This window comes from Leucoraja erinacea, chromosome 1, assembly GCF_028641065.1.
Source record: "Leucoraja erinacea ecotype New England chromosome 1, Leri_hhj_1, whole genome shotgun sequence".
NCBI classification, from domain to species: domain Eukaryota; kingdom Metazoa; phylum Chordata; class Chondrichthyes; order Rajiformes; family Rajidae; genus Leucoraja; species Leucoraja erinaceus.
In genome coordinates, this window is record NC_073377.1 from 63,955,829 (window position 1) to 63,980,333 (window position 24,505).

The 24,505-nt window shown below is 43.6% G+C and overlaps 1 protein-coding gene across 2 annotated transcripts in view; it reads right to left on the bottom strand.

The window, feature by feature from the left end:
* Positions 1–23,578, bottom strand: part of exoc1 (exocyst complex component 1) — a 66,155-nt gene extending 42,577 nt beyond the window's left edge. For both annotated transcript variants that reach the window (XM_055635892.1, XM_055635883.1), the window contains exons 1-4: positions 23,469–23,578; positions 17,288–17,419; positions 13,236–13,366; positions 3,983–4,142 (exon numbers count right to left, since the gene is read on the bottom strand). In XM_055635892.1, the coding sequence (XP_055491867.1) occupies positions 3,983–4,142; positions 13,236–13,366; positions 17,288–17,411 (415 nt within the window). In that variant the 5' untranslated portion in view covers positions 17,412–17,419; positions 23,469–23,578. The remainder of the gene's footprint in view (positions 1–3,982; positions 4,143–13,235; positions 13,367–17,287; positions 17,420–23,468) is intronic.
* Between the last annotated feature and the right edge of the window lie 927 nt (positions 23,579–24,505).

Sequence of the window (24,505 nt, forward strand, 5' to 3'; positions counted from 1 at the left end):
AGAGGAGGTAGTTCTGCTGCCTCACTGCATCAGATACCTGACCTTAGCTGCTGTCTCTATGGGGTTTGCACATTTTCCTGGAAATCATTTGAGTTTCCACAAGGACTTCAATTTTTTCCCACATGTCTAAAACATGCCTATCCCCTACTCCCAATTCCTCCATCTGCGCCGCATCTGCACCCTGGATGAGGTTTTCCAAACCAGGGCATCGGAAATGTCCTTATTATTTAGGGAACAGGGATTCCCCTCTTTGACTATTGGTGAGGCGCTCACCAGGGTCTCCTCTATATCCTGCAGCTCCGCACTCACTCTCCATTCCCCCACTCGTAACAAGGGCAGAGTCCTCACCTTCCACCCTACCAGCCGTCACATACAACAGATAATCCTCCGACATTTTCACCACCTCCAAAGGGATCCCACCACTGGCCACATCTTCCCATCTCCTCCCCTTTCGGCTTTCCGCAGAGACTGTTCCCTCCGTAACTCCCTGGTCAATTTGTTCCTTCCCACCCAAACCACTCCCTCCCCGGGTACTTTCCCTTGCAACCACAGGAAATGCTACACTTGCCGCTTTACCTCCCCCCTCGTCTCCATCCAAGGGCCCAATCAGTCTTTCCAGGTGAGGCAGAGGTTCACCTGCACCGCCTCCAACCTCATCTATTGCATCTGCTGTTCCAGGTGATTCCAACTGCTCGATATCGGTGAGACCAAGCATAGGCTTGGCGATCGCTTCGCCCAACACCTACGCTCAGTTTGCAATAACCAACCTGTTATCCCAGTGGCCCAGCACTTCAACTCCCCCTCCCATTCTGAATCCGACCTTTCTGTCCTGGGCCTCCTCCATGGCCAGAGTGAGTCCCACCACAAATTGGAGGAGCAGTACCTCATATTTCGCTTGGGTACTTTACACCCCAGCAGTATAAACATTGACTTCTCCAATTTCAGGTAGTCTTTGCTTTCTCCCTCCTTCCCCTCCCCTTCCCAGCTCTCCCACAGCCTACTGTCTCCGCCTCTTCCTTTCTTTTTCCCGCCCCCCACATCAGTCTCAAGAAGGGTTTCGACCCGAAACGTGCCTATTCCTTCGCTCCATAGATGCTGCCTCATCTGCTAAGTTTCTCCAGCATTTTTGTCTACCTTCTAAAACATGCTGGCCGGTTGGTTAATTGGCTACTGCAAATTGCCCGGTGATATTGGGTAGCAGGATAATCAGGAAGGGATGTTGGAGGGATTGATGGGGGTGTGATAGGAAAAATGAGATAAGAATAAGCAGGTGCCTGATGATTGGCAAATGCAAATGATTGGGGCAAAGAGGTCCCGATTCCATTCTCCATATATAATGACGCTCTGCGCCTTTTCTAATATAGCATGAAAGTGCTGATCTTCCAACGCAGTATGGTTTTAAAGGATTTCCCCCTTATCCTTCAATCCCCTTTCCACGCTAAAACCATCCCTGCAGCTCCCCCTACAAATTTTGTACCCTGCAGTAGAAAAACTATAACAGCAACAAGGCCATTATCATGAAGTCTCGATGCAATTTCCTTTGTACTTCCGCACAAAAGCGTCTCAACCTAAAACGTTACCCATTCCTTCTCTCCAGGGATGCTGCCTGTCCTGTTGAGTTACCCAGCATTTTGTGTCTATCTATTATACGTTCCCAATGGGCAGAGGTCAGATCTACATGGCCTGAAATCGTAAATGGGTCACTATTGCAAAACAATACCCCAATGGCCAGCAATGAACAAAAATTGCAGTATTTGGCAGCAATCTTAAAACAGTCGCACACCCTGATCCAAAATGACCTGCAGTAAACATCTACTTGCTAACACAGCCAGAAATACACAAAAGATTTATCAGCATCTGAAAAGTAAGGTTAAAAGTTCAGAATAATACTTCAAGTTCAAGTTCAAATTTATTTGTCACGTGCACCATAAGGTGCAGTGAAGTGAATTTACCATGCAGCGTTACAATTAAAAAAGGACATAATACACAACATAATAAAAATAGGGAGTATTAAAAAAAATCTTTAAAAAAAAACAATAGGTAAATAATTCTGACTTTTAGGGATTAGGATTACTTTGAAGTTCTCCAAAATATAAATACATTAAGCATCCTTTTATAGCCCAAATGCCAACTATAGTGTCCTCCACTTTTACTCTGGGTACTGGCACACCACAGGTTTGCGTACTGAGCCCCATCTTCTACTCCCTCCTCATACACGACTGTGTTCCTGCATTCGCCGCTAACACCATCGTTAAATTTGTGGTGACACAACAGTGATCGAGCCGATCTTCAACGGCGATGAATCAGTCTACAGAGCAGAGGTGCAGAACCTGGCGAGCTGGTGCTCAGAGAACAACCTGTCCCTAAATATAGCTAAGACCACGGAGCTGATCATCAACTTTAGAAGGTCACAGGATGATGAGTACACTCCAGTCTTCACCAATGGGGACAGAGCGGAGAGAGTGTCCAACTTTAGGTTTCTGAGCACACACATTTCAGAGGACCTCACGTGGTCCAACAACACCACTGCTCTGGTCAAGAAAGCACAGCAATGGCTGTTTTTCCTGAGGATGCTGAAAAAAGCTGGTCTGCCCAAACAGATGCTGGTGACTTTCTACCGCTGCACCACAGAGAGCATCCTAACAAACTGCATCTCTGTGTGGCATGTTAGTTGTACAGCAGCAGATAGGAGAGATCTTCAGCGGGTCGTCTCCAGAACACAGAAGATCATTGGGAGGATATCTACAACGCACGTTGCCTTAGAAAACCCATCAGCATCTGTAAGGACTCCACACACCCATGCCACCGTCTATTTGAACTTCTTCCATCTGGCAGACGTTATAAGGCCTTTTACGCCCACACCTCCAGAATGAGAAATAGCTTTTTCCCCCGAGAGCTACAACTGCACTGAATCATTCTGTTAAGTGCCAGACCAGAATTTGTCTTTGCCCCCATAATCAACTGGCACAACTGACTTATCTCAACACAGTGACAGCTGCTGTCATTTTTAAACTGGACCTATTTGTACATGGACCTATTTGTACTTTTGCCTTATTTATTTATTTTATAGCATTGATACGGAGGTTGCAATCTTAATCACGTTGTTCTTGTACAATGACAATGTACAATATTATTATATTATTAAATGCATGTGACATTTTTTGCCGTGCTTTGAAGTTATGAAACGCACTTTTAAGATACCATACTTCTTTAAGTGAACCCCTAGACTGCATTATGCAAAGTGGAATATAAATTATAGTATATACCAGTATGACAAAAATAAGAAAACATTACCAACCTTCTGTAACTTTAGGAAGTTCTTTGCAGAGAAAGAATAGAGAAAGAAGATTAAAGGAAGATAAGCATAGAAACATTATTGCAACAGATAGCAATATAGGTTGTAAAAGGCAGCATTTTACAGTGAATTTGCAACACTGCCCAATTTGCCATATCCACCATTATCATGTGTTTTCACATAATGTCATCGTATCAGAAATCTTCTCCAAGGATTTCAAATTTAGGTCAAAATGTTAAATTGTAAGCCTCTAAAATATAAATTTTCAAAATAGGTTGAATTTATACAGTGCTCTATATCACAGGCATCCTATAAGCTGGTCATGCTGTGCATTCCTGTAAAAAATTCAGGCTTAGATGAAGTATACAAAGTAATATGGTGCAAAAGCATAATAATGTTAAACTAGACTTGATGTAAAGAAATCACCAGCAAATCAATGATTATATTAGCCTTATTCATTGCTTGAATGTTTTGATTTAACTTTACAAAGCTGTCATTTAAATACTGAACTGAAAATATAATGGGAGTTGCACCGATGTATGGAACAGAATGGGCTGTGTTATGAAGAGACTGAAAGAAAAAAAGTCACAAGAATAACACAAATAGGACAATTAAGTAGTGTGAAGACAATTATTATTATTATTTCTATTAAAATTAAAAGTTGATCATCATCACACTGAGACTTACCTTCCAATAACTGTGAACTAACATTGACAAATTCAATCTTCTTTCTAAGGTATCGCTGATTAAGTTTCCAAATGCAAGAAATAAAACTATTTTTTTCTGCTATGCTGCTGGCAAGCCACTTGTACACCTTTTCAAAATGTAAATCGAACTCCGGATTCTCCTGCAAGCATAATGTAAATCCATTTAGTTAAAGTATTGAATTTTAGAAAAGAAACACTAAGGCGAGGAAGTAGTTTGATCAGATTGTAAACCCTAACCGATCTTCAAATATATGGAGTTTAGAATCTAACAGTCTTCACAAAGTGATAATATCCATAATCTCAAAATATTCAGCTCAGAATTTATAACTGTATCGTAGAATGCAGTATATGGCTGATCATCCACTGATTGTGGATGATCAGCTATGATCACAGTGAATGGCGGTGCTGGCTCAAAAGGCCGAATTGCCTACTACTTCACCTTTTGTCTATAACTGCTGGAAGGGTGATGTTGGTTATTATTAACATAAACATCCATTCAATCCCAAATTGAATCTATAAAATACAGTATGACATCCAATAAACTGAGCATACAGAGGACATTGGTGGTGCCAAACAAGTGGATATTCTGGATTACTGTTATCTCTATATAACTAAAAGTCTTTGTCTTGTTTGTGCCGCCCACGATATGTCAATCTTTCCTATCTTCTTCCAAACGCTAGGCCACAGCCGTCCCATTTACACATATCCTATTCACATTTTTCCTGTCGTGGCGATAAACATCTTCCCGTCACATTCCCACCTATATCTCTGAAGTTATTAATCCCTTAAATTTTAAAAACAGTCCCAAAAACTCACCCATCTGAGGAAAAAAACCCAGTGATGTCACAATGCACTCGCAAGGCAGGACGGGACAATCCGTGAGGGAGGGGCACTCCAGCACTCGTGGGGAACGAGGAGTGGTGACGGCTGCCGGTGTCCGACGCCTGTACCTGGTGGGGGAGGCTGAGCCTGTTGCTGGGGCTGGAGTGAGGGCCGAGCCCGGGGCTTGGGATTGGGCCGTGACCGGGGTTGAGAAAGAATCCGCCGCTGGAACCAAGGACGAGCCTGGGTCCGGGGTCAGGGACGAGCCTGGAGATGAAGTCGGGGCCTGCACTGGAGCCCAGGCAGCTGCCGAGCTGACGGCTGGAGTCTACAGCCAGAGCCGGGCCGAGTACGAGAAATAGGCCAAGTTCCAGGCCCTGGCACTGCTCTACAACCTGGGTAGGTCCTGGGGCAGGGAATGGGAGTGAGGGGAGAAGAATGAGGGAAATGAGGAGGAGGGAGATGGTTGGGGAGTGGGGTGGGAGAGGGAGATGGGGGTGTGTGTGGAGGAGGGAGATGAGAAGGGGTGGAGGAGAAGGGAAGGGGTGGAAGGGGGAGATGGGGAGGGGTGGAGGAGGGAGATAGGGAAGGGGGAAGGGGGAGAGGGGGATTGGGGGAGATAAGGGGGGTGGATGGGGGAGATGGGGAGGGGTGGAGGAGGAAGATGCCCCCTCCCTATCTACACTCATCCCACCCCCTTCCCTCTCTACCCCCCTTCCCGCTCTACCCTCCTCCCTCTCCCTCCCCCTCACTCATCCTCTCTCCCTCTGGACCATTCTCCTACCCCTTCACAGTGCCTTCCATAATGTTTGGGACAAAGACCCATCATTCATTTATTTATTTGACTCTGTACTCCACAATTTGAGATTTGTAATAGAAAAAAAAAATCGCATGTGGTTAAAGTGCACATTGTCAGATTTTAATATAGGCCATTTTTAATACATTTTGGTTTCACCATGTATAAATTACAGCTGTGTTTATACATAGTCCCCCCCCCCCCATTTCAGGGCACCATAATATTTGGGACACAGCAATGTCATGTAAATGAAAGTAGTCATGTTTAATATTTTGTTGCATATCCTTTGCATGCAATGACTGCTTGAAGTCTGCGATTCATGGACATCACCAGTTGCTGGGTGTCTTCTCTGGTGGTGCTCTGCCAGGCCTGTGTTGCAGCCATTTTTCGTTTATGCTAGTTTTGGGGGCTAGTCCCCTTCAGTTTTCACTTCAGCATATAAAGGGCATTCTCAATTGAGATCAGATCGGGTGATTGACTTGGTCACTCAAGAATTAACTGTAACTTTTCCTTCATTCTCTCACCAAACTCACCATTCATGGTTCTATAACTTGTTCACTTCTTGCCCACCAATGATGATCGTTCATCCCTCACCTCCCTGGTTTCTTTGCTCTGGGATTCCATCACCAAACTCCTCTGCCCACCATCCCCAGTTTTCATTCGATTTTGTCCTGAAAAACCCAACTTTTCAGTATTTCTTTGGTTATCTAATAGTGTCTTCTTTTGTGCCTATGTCCTGATGCCCTGTATTTCACCTGGGGTATGCTTTTATACATGTAATTTGCTCTAGGCACAGTCTTAAGTTGGTTCAGGTCATATCTACAAGATAGGAACTATTTTGTTTCCATTGGCGACTTTGTATCGGAACCAACCAACGTGACGTGTGGGGTCCTGCAAGGTTCGATCTTAGGGCCTTGCAGGACTCTACATGCTCCCACTAGGGCAAATCATGCAAAATAATAATATTGACCACTGCTATGCCGATGACACTCAAATCTATGTAGCGCTATCACCAAATGACTATCGCCCCATAGATCTGCTGTGCCAGTGCATTGAGCAAGTCAAAGACTGGATGTGCCAAAATTTCCTCCAACTAAATAAGGACAAAACGGAGATAATTGTTTTTGGTGCTAAAAAAGAAAGGCTTAAAGTAACCCAACACCTTCACTCTCTGTCCCTGAAAACTTCAAACAAAGCCAGAAATCTTGGGGTTATTATGGATTCAGATTTACATTTCGACAGTCACATCAAATCAGTAACAAAATCGGCCTACTATCACCTCAAAAACGTAGCAAGATTAAGAGGACTCATGTCAGCTCAAGACTTAGAAAAACTTGTACATGCCTTTATTACTAGTAGGCTAGATTATTGTAATGGTCTCCTTGCAGGTCTTCTGAAAAAAACTGTCAGGCAGCTACGGCTTGTTCAGAACGCTGTTGCTAGAGTTCTAACAAAGACCAAAAAATTTGAGCACATTACACCAATTCTTAAATCCTTACATTGGCTCCCTGTATGTCAGAGAATTGATTTCAAAATCCTGCTGCTCACCTATAAATCACTACATGGTTTAGGGCCAAAGTATATCACTGACATGCTTCCACTATATAAGCCTTCTAGACCGCTAAGATCTTCTGAGACCAATCTGTTAGTGATTCCCAGAGTAAATACAAAACATGGGAAAGCAGGATTTAGTTACTATGCAACAAATAGCTGGAATAAACTTCCTGAAGATTTAAGACTTGCCTCAACTTTGACCACTTTTAAAACAAGACTGAAAACTTTTATGTTTACTTTAGCTTTCAGCTAAATCTTAACTACATTGCACTTTTAACTTTTGCACATTTTATAATGCATTTTTAATTTTGCTTTATTTTCTTTTAATTCTTCTATTTTATTTTATTTTATTATTTCATTTTATTGTATGACATATTTTTATGTGAAGCACTTTGAGTCTGTCTCGTGTATGAAATGTGCTATATAAATAAAGTTGCCTTTGCTTGCCTATTAATGTAAATTGTTAATGATGATTATGCAATTGTCAGCATCAATTCAATGTTAACGAATACCACTTCTACCTCCTATCATACTTGAAACATAAAGAAACTGTTCTAATTGTTCATAGCTAAATCCATCTGCTATTTTAAAAACAAAATGAGTGATTCTTATTGGCATTAAGAAACACTTGGCAAGATCTACATACACATTGCTGCCTGGTTATCTTTAAATTGTGGCAGTCACTACAATACAATACAATACAATTTATTTGTCACTTGAACCTCATAGAGGCTCAAGTGAAATGTTGTTTCTGCAGTCATACATACAAGAAAAAAAAGACCCAAGACACAACACAATTTACACAGACATCCATCACAGCGCATCTCCACCTCGCTGTGATGGAAGGCAAAAAAAACGTATCTCTCCCCTGCACTTCCCTCTCCCCCCGATGTCAGAGTCAAAGTCAGAGCCCCCGGCGGGCGATAACAATTGTCCCGCGACCATTAACGCTGCGCCGGGTGATGCAAGGCCGCGCTCCGGGTCTTGTTGTTGGAGCCCCGGGCGGGCGCTGGCAAAGTCCCGCAGCCGTTGAAGCCGCGCCGGGCGATGATGTAAGGCCCCGCTCCAGGTCATCCTCGACCCCGCTACTCGGGCGGGAGAAGTCGCCGTTGCGGAAGCCCCGAAAAGCAGTCTCCCAGCAGGGACCCGCGGGCTCCCGGTGTCACTGTCCACAGACCTGCGGTTGGAGCCTCCGAATCTCCGAGGGTCGGGTCGCAGCAGCGCGCCACCACCGCTCCTCCCGCTCCGGACTCGGCCAGCTCCGTGATGGTGAGTAGGTCCGCAGCTCCGTGACTGGAGCCCCAGGACGTTCCTGCTGGAGGCCGCTCCGCGTTGCTAGGCCCCAACGACAACAGAGACCCGACAGGGAAAGGTCGGGTTCTCCGTACAGGGGAAACATTTTTAAAGTTTCCCCCCCGCCCCCCCCACACACACACACACACACACATACCCCATCAAAAAAATAAAAACTACATTAAAACGGGACAAAAAATAACAAAAAGACAGACGGACTGCAGAGGCCGCTGCGACGTGAGTCGCGCCGCCCACCGGAATTGTCATTGCCAATCTAAACACCAGCCCAACAAGAATCATCATTCTGATCAATTGTGATTGAAAATATGTTGATATCATGAATTCTTATCGAAAGAAACACTTGAAAAAATAATTTTGCAGTTTTGAATTTCCCCAATGGGAGCTGTTCACCCAATGCTAGCTTCAAACTGTCAGCAAAACATTTAACAGGAAATCGTGCTGATTAGTATCCTTTCCAAACCTAGATGTTATTTGCAACTTCTTTTAAACATCAGTTGAGCCATGAGTATACTTGCTCAGCAATTATTTTAGCCCAAAGGAATCCCTCAACTGCAACCCAATAATCAGTGTGAAAATGCAGGGATTTGGGTACTTTGGGAAATGGCAGAGCTGCAAAAGATTGAGCTTCATTGATAGTGACAATACATTGCAAGGTGTTGGAGACCCATATGACCTAGCTGTCGCCAGTAAGTCTGGACCTCTGAAGAAGCTCTAGGAAGGTTCTGCCCATGTGGCCCACCTGTCGCCACTCAGTCTGGGTTCCTAAAGAGGTTTCTGTTGTTTCAACACACTGACGCTTGTTCCGTGTTTGTGAGTGGTTAGGGGAGTTTTAAATTTCTACTTTGTTTCTGCATCTTCCTGCTGGTATCTGTGATTGGTCCAGAGGGGTTACCTCATCGAATAGGTTTTTACTTTGTTTGGATTGGATTGTAAGGGCTGCCCCTGTACTTCTGTGCCGTTAGTTTTCCCGCCACTGTATAGGGGTATATAAGGGCAATCGTATCGTTGGGGCATGTCGGTTGTCTTTCCTTCTGTTCTGTTTACGCAAGGCTACTGAGGGCTTGAGTGAGTGGATCCGAGGCCGGCCCTGTGGGGTTGTACACAAATAAAGAAGGGTTTGGACTCCAGTGTTCGTTTCAGTATTTTACTGAACCAGACTAGGGAGAGAGTCTTAGATCCTGAATCAACATCAGAAATTCAAGGTTTCCTTTGAAACTCTTAACATTAGTCATTCGTTTATTTTGGGGTACTGCCTCATTGTACGTAATGTATGGATTGGTAGAGATCTGTGGAACAGAGTGACTAAAGACTAATATTCCCTACAAAAGGGTTTTAATTTTTTTTTTAATAAACCTTTTTATGTGTGGGAACACAGTTGTTTTATAGGATACAAGTTAGTTCCACATTATAATTTTCCTTTGCACTTAGATTTTGTTTCACATCTAACCTTTTTTCAATTAGTTATACTTTGTTTTTTCTTGACCACTATAAAATTCTTGGTTTATTTTAAGGATTGGTTGCTGGGCTATGGGCATCTGTGCTTATCTGTGCTGCCACTTCACAATTAACTAACAGGATGTGCACTTTGAGATTGCAATTTGAACTCGAGCCAAGTTTTGATCCATTATTCTTTCCCCCCCCCCATCAAACCCTGCATTATAACAAATGTGAATGCATCTACAGTAAAATAGGACCAATGTCATTCCACACTGGTTTTAGTTTAGAGATACAGATGGAAACAGGCCCTTTGGCCCACCGAGTCTGCACCGACTGGCGATCCCCGCTCATTAACACTATCCTACACACTAGGGATAATTTTCACTTATACCAAATCAATTAACCTATAAACCTGTATGTCTTTGTAGTGTGAGAGGAAACTGAAGATCTCGGAGAAAACCCACACGGTCACGGGGAGAACGTACAACCTCCGCACAGACAGCAACTCTACTGTTGCGCCACCATGCCTCCCATGTACGGGTGTCTTCGAATGCATCCAATCTCAATTTAACTTCCAGTTCAATTGAAAGATTAAGGAAACCGAAAGTAAATTTCCCAACTTTTTAACAGTGAGACAATAGCTACCATTGGAGAACTATGCATGACCAATAAAACAATACTGGTTTACTTCCCCACTCAGATTGGCCTTGAGATAGAAGAGAGACAAAAGAGACTCTAGATGCTGGAATCTGGAACAACAAACAATCTACTGGAGGAACTCTGAGTCAGGCAGCAACTGGAAAGAGTAATGTGCAGTCAATGTTTTGGGCGAGTTCTTAAGGACCTGTCCCACTTACGTGTCCTTGGCATGCAAATTACGCGACCGCGAAGGTCTCGCAAAGGTCGGGCGCGATTTCATGCATACGCACATCCGTCTGGAGCGCGTGACGTCATTTGAAGATAAACACAAAATGCAGGAGTAACTCAGCGGGACTGGCAGCATCGCTGGAGAGAAGGAATGGGTGGCATTTCGTGTCGAGACTCTTCTTCAGTCTGAAAAGAAGGGTTTGACCGGAAACATCACCCATTGCTTCTCTCCAGAGATGCTGCCAGTCCCGCTGAGTTACTCCTGCATTTTGTGTATATCTTCAATTTTCTTGGCCCCACTCTGGGAGTAGAAGTGGGGCGGATCTGGACCGCAACGGCCGTGAGTCCCAGGCCGAGTTCGGCGATCGTTTGCCTGCTTCTGCTGCTGTTGAACGTGAGACATTGCGTCGCGCCAGGGTCTTGGGCCTGTCCCACTTTGTCTGTCAGGTCCGCGACAGGCCATTGGCGCGCGAAGATTTTGTTCACTACAAAAATTTTGGAGCCCCGCGCGATGTCGCGCACAACTCCATACCCCTCCGCTCTTCACAGTGGGACACATACGATGCCCATGCGCCTTAACGTGACCAAATTACGTGACGAGGTCACGTAATTTGCGTGCCAAGGACACATAAGTGGGACAGGCCCTTTAATCTGAAATGAAAGGGAGGAGATAGATAGTATAAAAAGGGGGGGGGGGGGGGGGGGGGGGGGGGGAAAGAGTGGCACAAGAACGAGCAAGCGATAGGTAGATCCAGATGATGGGGGGTTAATTACAGATGGAGTCGGGTGGGGGAGGGAGGAATGGAAATAGCAACAGAGGCTTTGGAGATGATAGGATGAGGCAGCATAGGGCTGCAGATTCTGGAGATCCCAGTATCTGCAGTTCCTTGTGTCCGTAGATTCTGGAATCTGATAGGAAATGAAGGTGAGGCATGAAACCAAATAAGGGAGGAACCAAATAAGTGAAGCAAGGTGGGCAGACGGAAATGGTGGAGGGACTAAAGGGATCCAGTGGGAGGATTGCTAGAGTGGGTGTAGAAAAACACAGGAACAGGTCATTTGGCCCACAATGTCCAAGCCAAACATTATGCCGACTAATTCCCATCTGCCGGCAAATGATCCATATCCTTCCATTCCCTGTATATAGATGTGCCGAGCTAAACGTCTCTCCTACTTCCAGTACCACCCCCAGCAGCGGATTCCAGGTACTCGCCACCGTCTGTGTAAAAACATTTGTCCCGCACATCTCCACTAAACGTTGCCCCTGTCACTTTAAAGCTATCTAATATTTAATATTTCCTTCCTGGGAAAAAGTATCTGACTGTTTAAGTATATATATACTTTCATCAACAATCAAAGTCTGTCAAATCTCTTCCTGTAGCTAATCCAGGCATCATTCTGGTAAATCTCCTCTGCACCCTTTCCAAAGCCCTTGTAATGGGGCAACTACAACTGCATACAATACTTCAAATGCAGCATAACCAAAGACCTATAAATATACATCATGACTTCCTGACTCTTATACTCAATGCCCAGAGGAGAAGAATAATGGGCAATAGGGACTGGGAATGGGAAAAAAAGGCGTCTAAGGGGGCCTAGATAGATAAGGAGGAGGGAGGCAGGGACAGAGGGGAGGAAAGTTTCCTGAATTTGGAAAATCGATGTTCATGCTGTTAGGTTGTAGCTTACTCATGTAGAATACGAGACATTGCTCCTCTAGTTTGCGTTTTCCCTCACTCTGGCAGTGAAGGTGGCAGAGGACAAAAATGTTGGTGTGAGAATGGGCAGAGGAACTAAAATGGCTAGCAACGGAGACATGCAAATGGCCATGGACAACAGAGTCCTTGTGCTCAGAAAACCAGTCACTTGGCAAGAGATTCCCTTGAAAAAAAAGGCTGTAACTTTAGAATGCAACTGAATTTGATCAGTTAGTAACAGAAAATGCACCTACATTTTAAAATGTTTAATATTTTACAGATAGTAAATTAAAATGAGAAATGTAATATATAGAATGATGTTTCACCATTTCTAGCACTAAATATCACAATGTGATCAGTGACAAGCTTGGGTAGAGCGGATCTGGGGATGGTGTTTCCACTAGTGGGAGAGTCTAGGACTGGAGGTCATAGCCACAGAATTGAAGGATATTCTTTTACGAAGGAGATGCGAAAAAATTTATTTAGTCGGAGGGTGGTGAATCTGTGGAATTTTTTGCAATGGAAGTCTGTGGAGGCCGTCAGTGGATATTTTAAGGCAGAGATAGATAGATTCTTGATTAGTACAGGTGTCAGAGTTTATGGGGAGAATGCAGGAGAATGGGGTTGGGAGGGAGAGATAGATCAGCCATGATTGAATTGCGGAGTGGACTCGATGGGCCGAATGGATTCTACTCCAATCCCTTATGACCTTATGTTTAGTGGCGTGTCACCTCTTCACATCATACCTTGTTGGCATCCTTAGCATCAACAACAGCCAAATCTCGCAATATCCACGCTGTCTGCCGTTTGTAGAAATCCCCTTTATCCGATTTCTTCACCTTAACAACATTCACTTGAACTGGTCGCTCTGTTGTTACTGTAAAAAGTCAAAATTTCAATGTTTATAAAACAACGAGCCATGAGATTAAGACAAACTATCACCAAAGTATTAGCTTTTCTTAATAAAGGGGTTGAAGGAGCAATCTAAAAGACTATCGCAGAACTAATTTCCATTTAAATCGTCATATACACCTTGCACAAAAGCTCAGAGTCCAGAAAGCCTAAATTTGTCCAATAATTCACATAAAAATATCTATCTATTCAATCACACCACTATGCAATCTTGAACTTATTTTTTCAGAATACAACCTCTTCAATTTTTCCAACATAATTGAACTTTGCATCTCATACAGTTAAACGTCATTAGCTATGATGACTTGATTGTCACTTCATAATGCTGCGGTTAGACCAGATAGACAATCATTTTGACCAAACCTGTTAATTATAGAGGGTGAAGCTATCGTTTATCAACCAGACAAATAGAATATTGTTGGCAAAAACAAGGCAAAAATTCAAAATACACAAGCAGTGCTACAGGACTAATAGTGTCAGAGATAATAAAATCAAGCATGTCAAATGGATAATCAATAAAGCAGCAAGATTCAAGATTTAAGAGATTCAAGAGAGTTTATTGTCATGTGTCCCTGATAGGACAACCAAATTCTTGCTTTGCTTCAGCACAACAGAACATAGTAGGCATGACTACAAAACAGATCAGTGTCCATATACCATTATATAAATATATACACACATGAATAAATAAACTGATAAAGTGCAATTAACAGATAATGGGCTATTAATGTTCAGAGTTTTGTCCGAGCCAAGTTTAATAACCTGATGGCTGTGGGGAAGTAGCTATTCCTGAACCTGGTCATTGCAGTCTTCAGGCTCCTGTACCTTCTACCTGAAGGCAGCGGGGAGATGAGTGTGTGGCCAGGATGGTGTGGGTCCTTGATGATACTGCCAGCCTTTTTGAGGCAGCGACTGCGATAGATCCCCTCGATGGAAAGGAGGTCAGAGCCGATGATGGACTGGGTAGTGTTTACTACTTTTTGTAGTTTTTTCCTCGCCAGGGTGCTCAAGTTGCCGAACCAAGCCACGATGCAACCGGGTCAGCATGCTCTCTACTGTGCACCTGTAGAAGTTAGAGAGAGTCCTCCTTGACAAACTGACTCTCCGTAATCTTCTCAGGAAGTAGAGGCGCTGATGTGCTTTCTTAATAATTTCATCAGTGTTCTCGGCCCAGGAAAGATCTTCAGAGATGTGCACACCCAGGAATTTGAAGCTCTTGACCCTTTCAACCATCGACCCGTTGATATAAAAGGGACTGTGGGCCCCCATCCTACTCCTTCCAAAGTCCACAAGTAGATTCTGATGCTAGGCCAGAATTGGATCAACACATGATGCATCAAGTATTATAGGGTTAAAGATGGCTACAAAGGGAGGGGTTATTCAAACAAATAAATGAACAGTAAAATAAACAACCAACGCTCGATGTATTTTCTGGGAATAATGTGCAGGAACTATCGCAACGTTGAGGAAACATTTGGACAGGTACATGGATAGGATAGGCTTGGAGAGATATGGGCCAAACGTAGGCAGATGGGACTAGTGTAGACGGGGCATGTTAGTCAGTGTGGGCAAGTTGGGACGAAGGCCCTGTTTCCACACCGTATGACCATGACTCCAATAATCTGGTATTCAAAAACCGTCGGTTATTCAAAAGTCATCAGCAATCGGAAAAGGTTTTCATAGAAAAGTTTAATGAACTCTAACATTTGAAGGTGAAGTGACAGATGGTCTCTGATGACACAGGAGGTCGAGTGCTGCAACTCTCCAGCATATTGCATTGCACTCCATAACTGAAAATGTGATTACAGATGACATAACACCAATCCACTGTACAAATTAATTTTGCAGTTTAAATTATATTGCAGCAGTATTTCAGATGTAATTTGACAGCAATGAAATAGGATAAATCATTTATTTACATAAAAATGAACATAAATAAATTGCCTCTTAACAGGTCAACATTCAAAGGCTCTTCTTGGAGGGTCAGTAAGTGAAGACAGACATTGAGCAATGCAATATGCTGGAGAGTTGCAGCACATCTCCCTGCTGCCTGTCCCGCTGAGCTACTCCAACTTTTTTGTGTATCTTCTGAGAAAAACTTCTGGATTGCAACAGAAAATGGTGGAACAGCAAAACAGTCACGTGCAAATAATATGACTGATAATGGCAGGAGAGTGGAGGGGGAACGTAAATAAATTCTTCTCCTTAGGCAGTCCTTCAGGATCATGGATGACTTTCGTGAACTCTAGTTTTGTGGGTTCTGATGTGGCTGACGAATCCAATGAAGGAACCATAAGCTCCTGACAGATGGGGCAGCTTTTGGTTGAGGGGACAGGCAAGCGAGTAGTTTGTAAGATAGTCCACTACATATGCAGGACTTTGGAGTGTTTCCAAATTATCGCCTCAAGATTCTCAATACAATTCCAAATGCTGTTCATGTAGACGTTGATTGTAAAGTCCATCCACTGAAATGCTTTCATGAATACAACGAACGTTTGAGCTCAACCTCCCAACATGCATTAACACACACAATATCTGCAAACCGCAGCTTGACTGCTGAGGTTTAGATTCTCACCTTCTAGATTTAGATTTTAGTTCTGCAATGTGGTTGCCATGGATAGAACGGTTTCCTATTAGTTTGCAGAAAGTCATGCTATATAGGTTATTTAATGCCTTAAAAACCCATAGTCCCAGTTGAGAGGAGCCAAGAACTGGGATGGAACAGAGGAAGACATCAGGCAGTCAACGCCCACTAGATGGAATATCTTAAAGACGTCTAGATTACACCTTTGTCCTTGATATCCTCGACTAACCTACAGCAACCTTCTTCATAACTATGTAAGAAAGGAGATGTTTGTCTGTGGTAACTGCAGAGGGATCTCCCTGTTGGTCCACCAACAAGAAGGGCCTTAATTGTCATGTCCCAGTAGCTGAATCGCAGTATTGATTCTGTCCATCTGAGGCACCGTGGACATGATCTTCACTGTGACAAGTCCAAGAAAAATGCATGGAGCAACACCAGCTACTATACATGGCAATCATCAACCTTACTCAAACAATTTTTTACTCAATCTATTTTTCTGCAAATATCCTTCTCAAGTTCAGATGCCCACTAAAATATGTCTCTGTCTTACACTTGTTCTTCAATGGCATGAAAAACACGATACTAAACAGGCCTACAAAAGATTCAATCACAGTGAATACCAGTGTCAAACAAGACTACGTCTTTGTGCTAAGACCTTGTGTTTATTGACACTTTTTTGTTGCATGCTATCCAGTCAGCGGAAAGACTAACATGATTATAATCAAGCTGTCCACAGTGTTCAGATACAGGATAAAGGGAATAATGTTCAGTGCAAGATAAAGTCCGGGTAAAGATAGTCTGAGGGTCTCCAATGAGATAGATGGTAGCTTAGGACCCCTCTTCAGTTGGCGATAGGATGGTTCAGTGGCACTTTTCTTGCTGCAATGCTATAACTCAACTCATGCTTCTGGTTAACACAAATCTATAACAATGTTAACTATTTGATGACAGGGCAAAAACTGTTATACATATTATTAAGATTCAGCAGGAAACATCACAAAGGAAATAAAACCACCCTTTCATTGTTTCCTGAGAGTAACAAATTGATTGAGCTCAGAGGATATAGTCCACTAAGTGCTAAGAGTAAAGTAGCTACAAAAGCTTCGCGTTTGAATGTTGGGAATTGGTTTGCCTGTTAAAGAGGCATTAGCGATTAATTTTAAATGGTAAAAGGTATGAATATTGAAGGTGTGGGGATTAACAAAGAAAAACAAGGTTTCAATTGATATGGAAAATTACACAATACAAATTATACACAATTGCACAATGAAACATAAATGAAAATTACACATTAGGTTGTACCTGTAGCGCACAGAAAGCAGTTTTTCTTCTTTTTGCCTGCCTTGCAAACATTAACAATGCTGAGCAATCGTTCATCATTTGGAGTGAAAATATCCCTCTGTAATGCGTGCTTGATTGCTGTCATTCTGTATGCTGGTAAGAAGGGAAAAATGTTTCATATATCAGTTGAAAATTAATTAAAAAATAAACTTTCATGAGAGCACTACACATGGAAAAAAGAAGTGGATGGCACTGGCGATTTGAATTATGACTATTCAGACTGTTGGCAGTATCAAAGGGAGAACTTCGGCTTGGCAGCCTTCACTTACATTTTATGCTTATCAGATCATCTCTGTCAAGTCAAAGGTTGTGCAAAGAATATTCTCCTTCCGACATGAATAAACGGGAATGACTCAAAACTTCTAGGGACAACCTTGATATTTTAAAGACAGATTAATTATTACTGTAAAATGCTCTTAAACCTCTCCAAGAAGGGTTATTAAAATTTCAAATTTGGCTTGTTAATTTACATTTTCAAATGAACTGCAAGGAAGTATTTTAAGGAAGTTAACTGTTTAGAGGAAATGTTTTTAAATGTTTCTACTGTGGTCAACTTTTTAACTTCTTTGATTTTTTTAATAGGGCCTTGAAAATTTGTCTTGCAAAAACCCAAACAATTTTTAATTTCTCAAATAACAAGAAAATGCTCCTGCCATAGTCAGGAGCATTACTATGTTGGTTGTCAATATTTATTTCTACTCATTTTGCTGGCAGGCCTTATTTTGACATCACCCCTGGAAGTTATCACCCCTGAATGTTCTACCAGGTATAGAAATTTAACATGTGAATATCCTCCCAAAGACTAGCATTTTCTGCTAGGAAGAGCACCCAGGCAAGATTATTTTATTTTAAATGGAGGTCAGCCCTGAACAAATAATGTTCACCAATGGCTATACAACCTGCCTAAAGTATACCTCTCAAGATGCTAGACTCAAAACTGGTTATAGTGGCTTAGATAGTAACATTCATATCCTTGCTTTCTATTTGGACACTCGAGATAAATGCTAACGTTTCATTAACCATTAGTCTTAACCATTCTTTTGTTTTTGCCATTTTCCTTTGTGATTTATTTTCATAGACATGTAAATCTTGCTGCTAGAGTTAGAATCATAGTCATGCAGCATAAAAACAGGCCCTTCAGCCCAACCTGCCCACACCGACCAAGATGCCCTCTCTACACGTCCCATCTACCCATGTTTGGCCTATATCCTGCTAAACCTTTCTTGTCCATGTACCTGTTCAAATGTCTTTTAAATATTGTTATAGTATCCGTCTCAACGACTTCCTTTGACAGCTCGTCCCACATACCCGTCTGCAGAGGGTAGCAGAGAGGATCATTGGTGTCTCGCTACCCTCGGTACAAGAACTGTTCCAGAGCCGTTGCCTGAAAAAAGCACTGAGCATAGCAAAGGACAGATTGCACCCACTCCACACACATCTAGATCTCCTGCCATCAGGAAAGAGACACTGCAGCATCAAAGCCCGGACAACCAGACTTCTAAACAGCTTCCTTCCACAGGCTGTGAGGCTGCTAAACAGTCATTCCACCTGATTCTGCTGCTTTTGCACTGACAATATAATAACTGGCACCGAGTAATAACTCTGGCACTGGCTCAGGTCACTTAAATCAGCAGCCCTGGACATTTAATGACTTTTTATTTATTTTTTATTTTTTTAATTGTATTTTAATGTTCGTTTTTTACCTGCACTTTTTTTAAACCATTCGTACTGTTTTTTTTTATCAGGAACTGGATTGTTTTTATTTATGTGTGAAATGTTTAAGTTTTTATGTGCGATGCTCCGGTATTCCCTGAGAAACGTCTTCTCATTTTGCACTGTACAATTTGCTGCTTTGCATGATGACAATAAAGGATGATGATGATGATACCCACCATCCTTTGGGTGAAAATGTTGCTCCTCAGGTTCCTATTAAATATTTCCCCTCTCACTTGAGACGTATGTCTCCTGATTCCCCTACTTTGGATAAAAGACACTGTGCATCTACCCCTATCTAATTTTGCAGGAAGGAAATGCAGATGCTGGTTTGAACCAAAGATATAGACACAAAAAGCTGGAGTAACTTAGCGGGGCATCTCTGGAGAAAAGGAATACATGACGTTTTGGATCGAGACCCTGGTTCAGACTGAGTCAGGGGAGGGGGAAACAAGAGATATAGACGGTGATATAGAGAGATATAGAACAACTGCTGTATTACTCTGACTATCAGATAGAGAAAAGAAGGAAAATAAACAAACAGAGTGCAGGATAAATCACAGCTATAGAGAAAGTGCAGGGTTAAACAAAAGTGCAAAAGCCATGATGAGGAATATCGGAAGATCAGGAATAACATTTCTAGCATATGACATTTCTATTCATGAGTCTGACAGCACCAGCGATTAAGCTATTCTTGAATAAAAGAATTAATGTTTTAAGTCAAATGTAGTTTACAAGAATTAGTAAAAGTTAGAAAGCATACATGTTTGAGCAGCAGAGATAAGGTCAAAAGGTCATAAGTGACAGGCGCAGAATTGGGTCATTCGGGCCACCAATCATGGCTGATCTATCTCTCCATCCTAATCCCATTCTCCTGCCTTCTCCCCATAACTCCTGCACAAGTACTAATCAAGAATCTATCTATCTCTGCCTTAAATGAGTGGCAGTTATGGGCCTGTCCCACTTAGGCAACTTTTTAGGCGACTGCAGGAGACTACGCAGTCGCCACATGGTCGCGGGTGGTTGCCGGGGAGTCGCTTTTATGGCCGGGAGGAGTTCCCCCATTCTGGGAACTAGTTGTGGCCTCATTATGGTCGTTGCAAATATTTTAACATGTTGAAAAATTAGTGGCGACCAGAATGAAGCTGCCATGGAGAGTAGCGAGAATTCACGTGCCGTAGGTCGGTCGCCAGGAGGTCCTAGTGGGTCGCCAGGAGGTCCTAGTGGGTTGCCAGGAGGTCGAAGGTTCTCGTAGGTTGTAGCATGTGCTGACCGGTGAATTTCATTGGCTCATTGGGGAAAAAAACAGTTGTTTTCAGAACCAAGGATAACTGACCGGTCATGTTAAATGTCTGCTGAGCTTCACAGCTGTGTATCTCTGACTTCTTAAAAGTTGTCTCCAGCCCTTCTCTCCCCCCTCTTTTAAAGGACTTGCCATACACTGTGCTTTAGCCTAATTACAGCGCTAATCTTTTTGTTCATCGTGGCGTGTTGTCACTGACAGAGTGTGTGTGTGTGTGTGTGTGTGTGTGTGTGTGTGTGTGTGTGTGTGTGTGTGTGTGTGTGTGTGTGTGTGTGTGTGTGTGTGTGTGTGTGTGTGTGTGTGTGTGTGTGTGTGCCTGTGCCTGTGCCTGATGACAGGCCCATTAGAGAGAACAAAGACAGCATCTGCAATGAGCTTTAAAACTAAAAAACAATTAACATGCCCTCATCACCTTCTCTCAGCTGGCATCACCTCATGTGACCCCATCATAGACATTCCCCTTGTTTTCTCTATCTACCCACTTCGCAATCTAGAGCACATTTGATCCCCACCATCTCCTTTTCATGAAAGGACATCAACCCAAAGTGCTCCTCTCTCCATTGATGCAGGGCAAATTGCTGAATATTTACAACGTTTTTTGTTTTTATTATCTTCTCATTTTAGTTTATCAGTTGTCAGCCAGCAACTGCTGTATGCATATTGCTAAATTCTTCCCACTACTTTATCTATATCCTTTCACAGACCTTGCTAGTCAGCCGATCTTCCATCTATGCTAATACATAAATTCCAATATCATAGCTCTTACCTATAAAATTTGAATCACACTACACTCTAGATATCGCTTTATCCACCTTACTCATTATATTCTTAAAGAACTAATAAATTCATTAGACATGATCACCATTTCATGAAGCTATGCACCATTGCATTCATGATTTGCTATCATCTTGCTACAACGTCCTTAATATTCCACAGCTTTTCTGAATAAGGGTGCTTAAATTTGCCATTCTGCAAGTTGCTGGGACCTTAGTAAAATACAGAGAACTTTCGAAGATCATGACCAACTTCTGCAGCCACTTCTTTGGAGATGCAAGGTAACAGGCAATCAGATCCATGCAATTTTTCAACTTTTAATGCTATTTATTTGTCTGGTACTTTATTTCTTTGGTACTTTTAAGAAATTCCTCTGTTTCCCCTTACATTTTCTATTATTGTAATGTTTGGATTTTCTATCCTGACAGATACATAATTCTTTTCAAATCTCTACCATTTCATTATTTTCCATCATTAATTTGCAAAGGTACCAACATATTCCTAAGCTACTTTCTTTTTAGATGCATGTCAATTTTCTTTGTGCTTTTATATTTCTTGCCTGCTTATTCTCTATCTATTTTCTCTCTTTTTGGTGGTTCCTAATCTTTTCCCACTCTGCTGGTCTACTACTTTTCAACAGAACATTTCAATGTGAAAGTATCCTTAACGTCCTTGGTTTGCCTTGTAGATTATATTTCTTAAATGGATACTTTAAAAAAAAACTTAGAATTGTAAAAACGACTTAAATATCTGTCACTGCTATCTACCATCTTTCATTTTAATACAATATTATTCCACTTTAGCCAACTAACTCCACCTTCACACTTTGTAGCTGCTTTCAATTTCAAATACTTGTTTCAGATTTAAGATTTCCATTCTCAGCTGATTGTCAAATTCTATAATGTTATGATCACTGTTCCCTAGAAAATCCTCTATTACAATATGTAGAAAGGAACTGTCGACGCTGATTTACACCGAAGATAGACGCAAAATGCTGGAGTAACTCAGCGGGTCAGGCAGCAGCTCTGGAGAAAAAGAATAGGTGACGTTTCAGGTCGAGACTGTTCATAAGATGAAGGGTCTTGAGCCGAAACATCACCTATTCCTTTTCGCCAGAGATGCTGCCTGTCCCGTTGAGTTACTCCAGCATTTTATGTCTATCCTCTTTTACAATATCCTCCCTCATTGTAGATGACAAGATATAAAATAGTATGTTTACTTGTAGATCAGTAAGAAAGTGCAGATGCTGGAATCTGGAGCAAAACACAAAGTGCTGGAGGAACTCAGCTCATCAGACAGAATCTGGGGAGGGAATGGGTGGGTTGTGACCCTTCTTCAAGCACATAAAATATCATCAAGGATCCCACCAACCTGGCCATGCCCTCTTCTTGCTGCTAATGTCAGGCATGAGATACAGAAGCCTGAAGTCACACACCACCAGGTTCAGTAAGAATTATTTTCCTATCACTATCAAATTCTTGGACTGCCCTGCACAACCCAAATCCTACATGAGCAATGGAACAATTGGACCACTTCTGACACCACATTGGACTTGTTTTTTTTTTGTATTTTGCATTAATGCCTTGTTTTCTTTTGCAGTTGTTTTTCTCTTGTTGTTTTGCAGAATTTATGTATCATTTATGTTTTTATCTGTTGTCTGAGCTTATGTTGATGCTGCTGCAAGATCTTCATTGTACCTGTACCTCACCATATGTACATTTGACAATAAATGCAATTTGCCTTGCACTATTTTGCTCCATGCTCTGTCCTACTGCATAGTTATTGTTCGATGGCTATCAAACTATCAGGGCATCACAAAATATCTGTGTTAAACTTTGCTTCGAAATGTTCCTCAAGCGCCTTGAATTAGCTAATTGAAGCTTGAAACCTGGATACACATGAAAGGTGTGGGAAGAAACTGCTGCCATACAGAAGATAGACACGAAATGTTGAAGTAACTCAGCTGGCCAGGCAGCATCTCCGGGGCAAAGGAATAGATGACCTTTCGGGTCGGAAGCTTTATTCAGTCTGAAGAAACGCCAGCATTTTGTATCTATCTACACCTGCAAGGTGCTGGTCCATCCCTATAGGCCCAACCGGTCACAAGACAGGAGGAACTGGTAGAGGCCTCGTTGTGTGTTAATATACACCAGATATTCCTGCTCTCACGTTATTAGTACAACAACAAGACGCTGATGTCCGGCCTCGGCCACACAAGACAAATGGCACCTTCAGCAACACTCCCGCACAGAGAGAGGCTCAGCGTCCAGCACCCGCCCCGTGACCCCTGGACTGGGCCGGGCCGGGCCCGCTGGAGTCAGACCAGACACCGCCTCCCGGCGCCGAGCTTACCTCCACTCGGTAATAGACCGACACCTGGGGGACGAAGCCGATCCTCAGCGACAACAGGCAAACCATCAGAGGCGAGGCATTCGTCAGTTCCGTCCACCGCTGGCCCTCCCCGCCCCGCCCCGCCCGCGGTGTGACAAATGGGCGGACGCCATGATTGAGACGGGCAGACCCCTCTGTCTCTCTGCAACTGGCGGCAGCGCGCAGCTCCCCTTCCGCACAACGCCAGGGACCATAAGTGAGTTCGGTATTCCGACTGCGCATGGCCAAGTCATAGGTCACTCGCTATAAACATTCTCGGTAGCTGTGAATCTACATGGGTGCAGACCTGCGTTTTGTCCGAGGTCGGGATCGGGTCTCCGGTGCTGTGGGAGCTGTTTGGTTGCTGCTGAGCTGTCCCCTCCCGGGTGTCCCGTCCCTGTCCCCCGGGTGCCAGAGCAGAGTAAGAGACAGCAACTCACCCCCCCCCCCCCCGGCTGCAAGTCCGGGGCTGCCACTGTCCCGCCTGCCCAGCGGGTGTCCGGGGTGGCCCTGGGCTGGCGGGGGGTGGTGGCCCCGGATTGCAGCCGGGGCGGGGGGGAGGTGCTGGCTTCGGCTCTGCTCCTGCACCTGGGGGGCCCTTCCCCAGCGGGCTGGAGACCATCAGCTGCGCCTCTTGCCTTGTCCAGTGGCTGTCGGTTGGCCCCCGGGGACTGAGCGCCAGTCATCAGCCAGCTGTCCCGTTGGTCCAGGTGTGTCGGTTGTCCCGGCGGGGCAGGTGGAGTTGAGCTGGGGTTGGTGCTTCTCCGTGCTGGCTGGGGGCCGCTGCTCCGGGCCGGTGTCCCGTCGGTCCGGATGTCTCCGGCTGCCCCCAGGCAGGGTTGGGACACTTTGGGGGGGGGGGGGGGGGCGATGGGACAGGAACAGTCTAGTGTCGGTTCGGCAGCTCTTGCGGCACCGGGGACCCGGGTTCGATCCTGGCTGTGGATGAGGCGCGGACCTGTGTGCGTGCAGCTGCCGAGAATGTCTCTCTGCCAGTTCAGTCTCCACCTCCCTGTCTC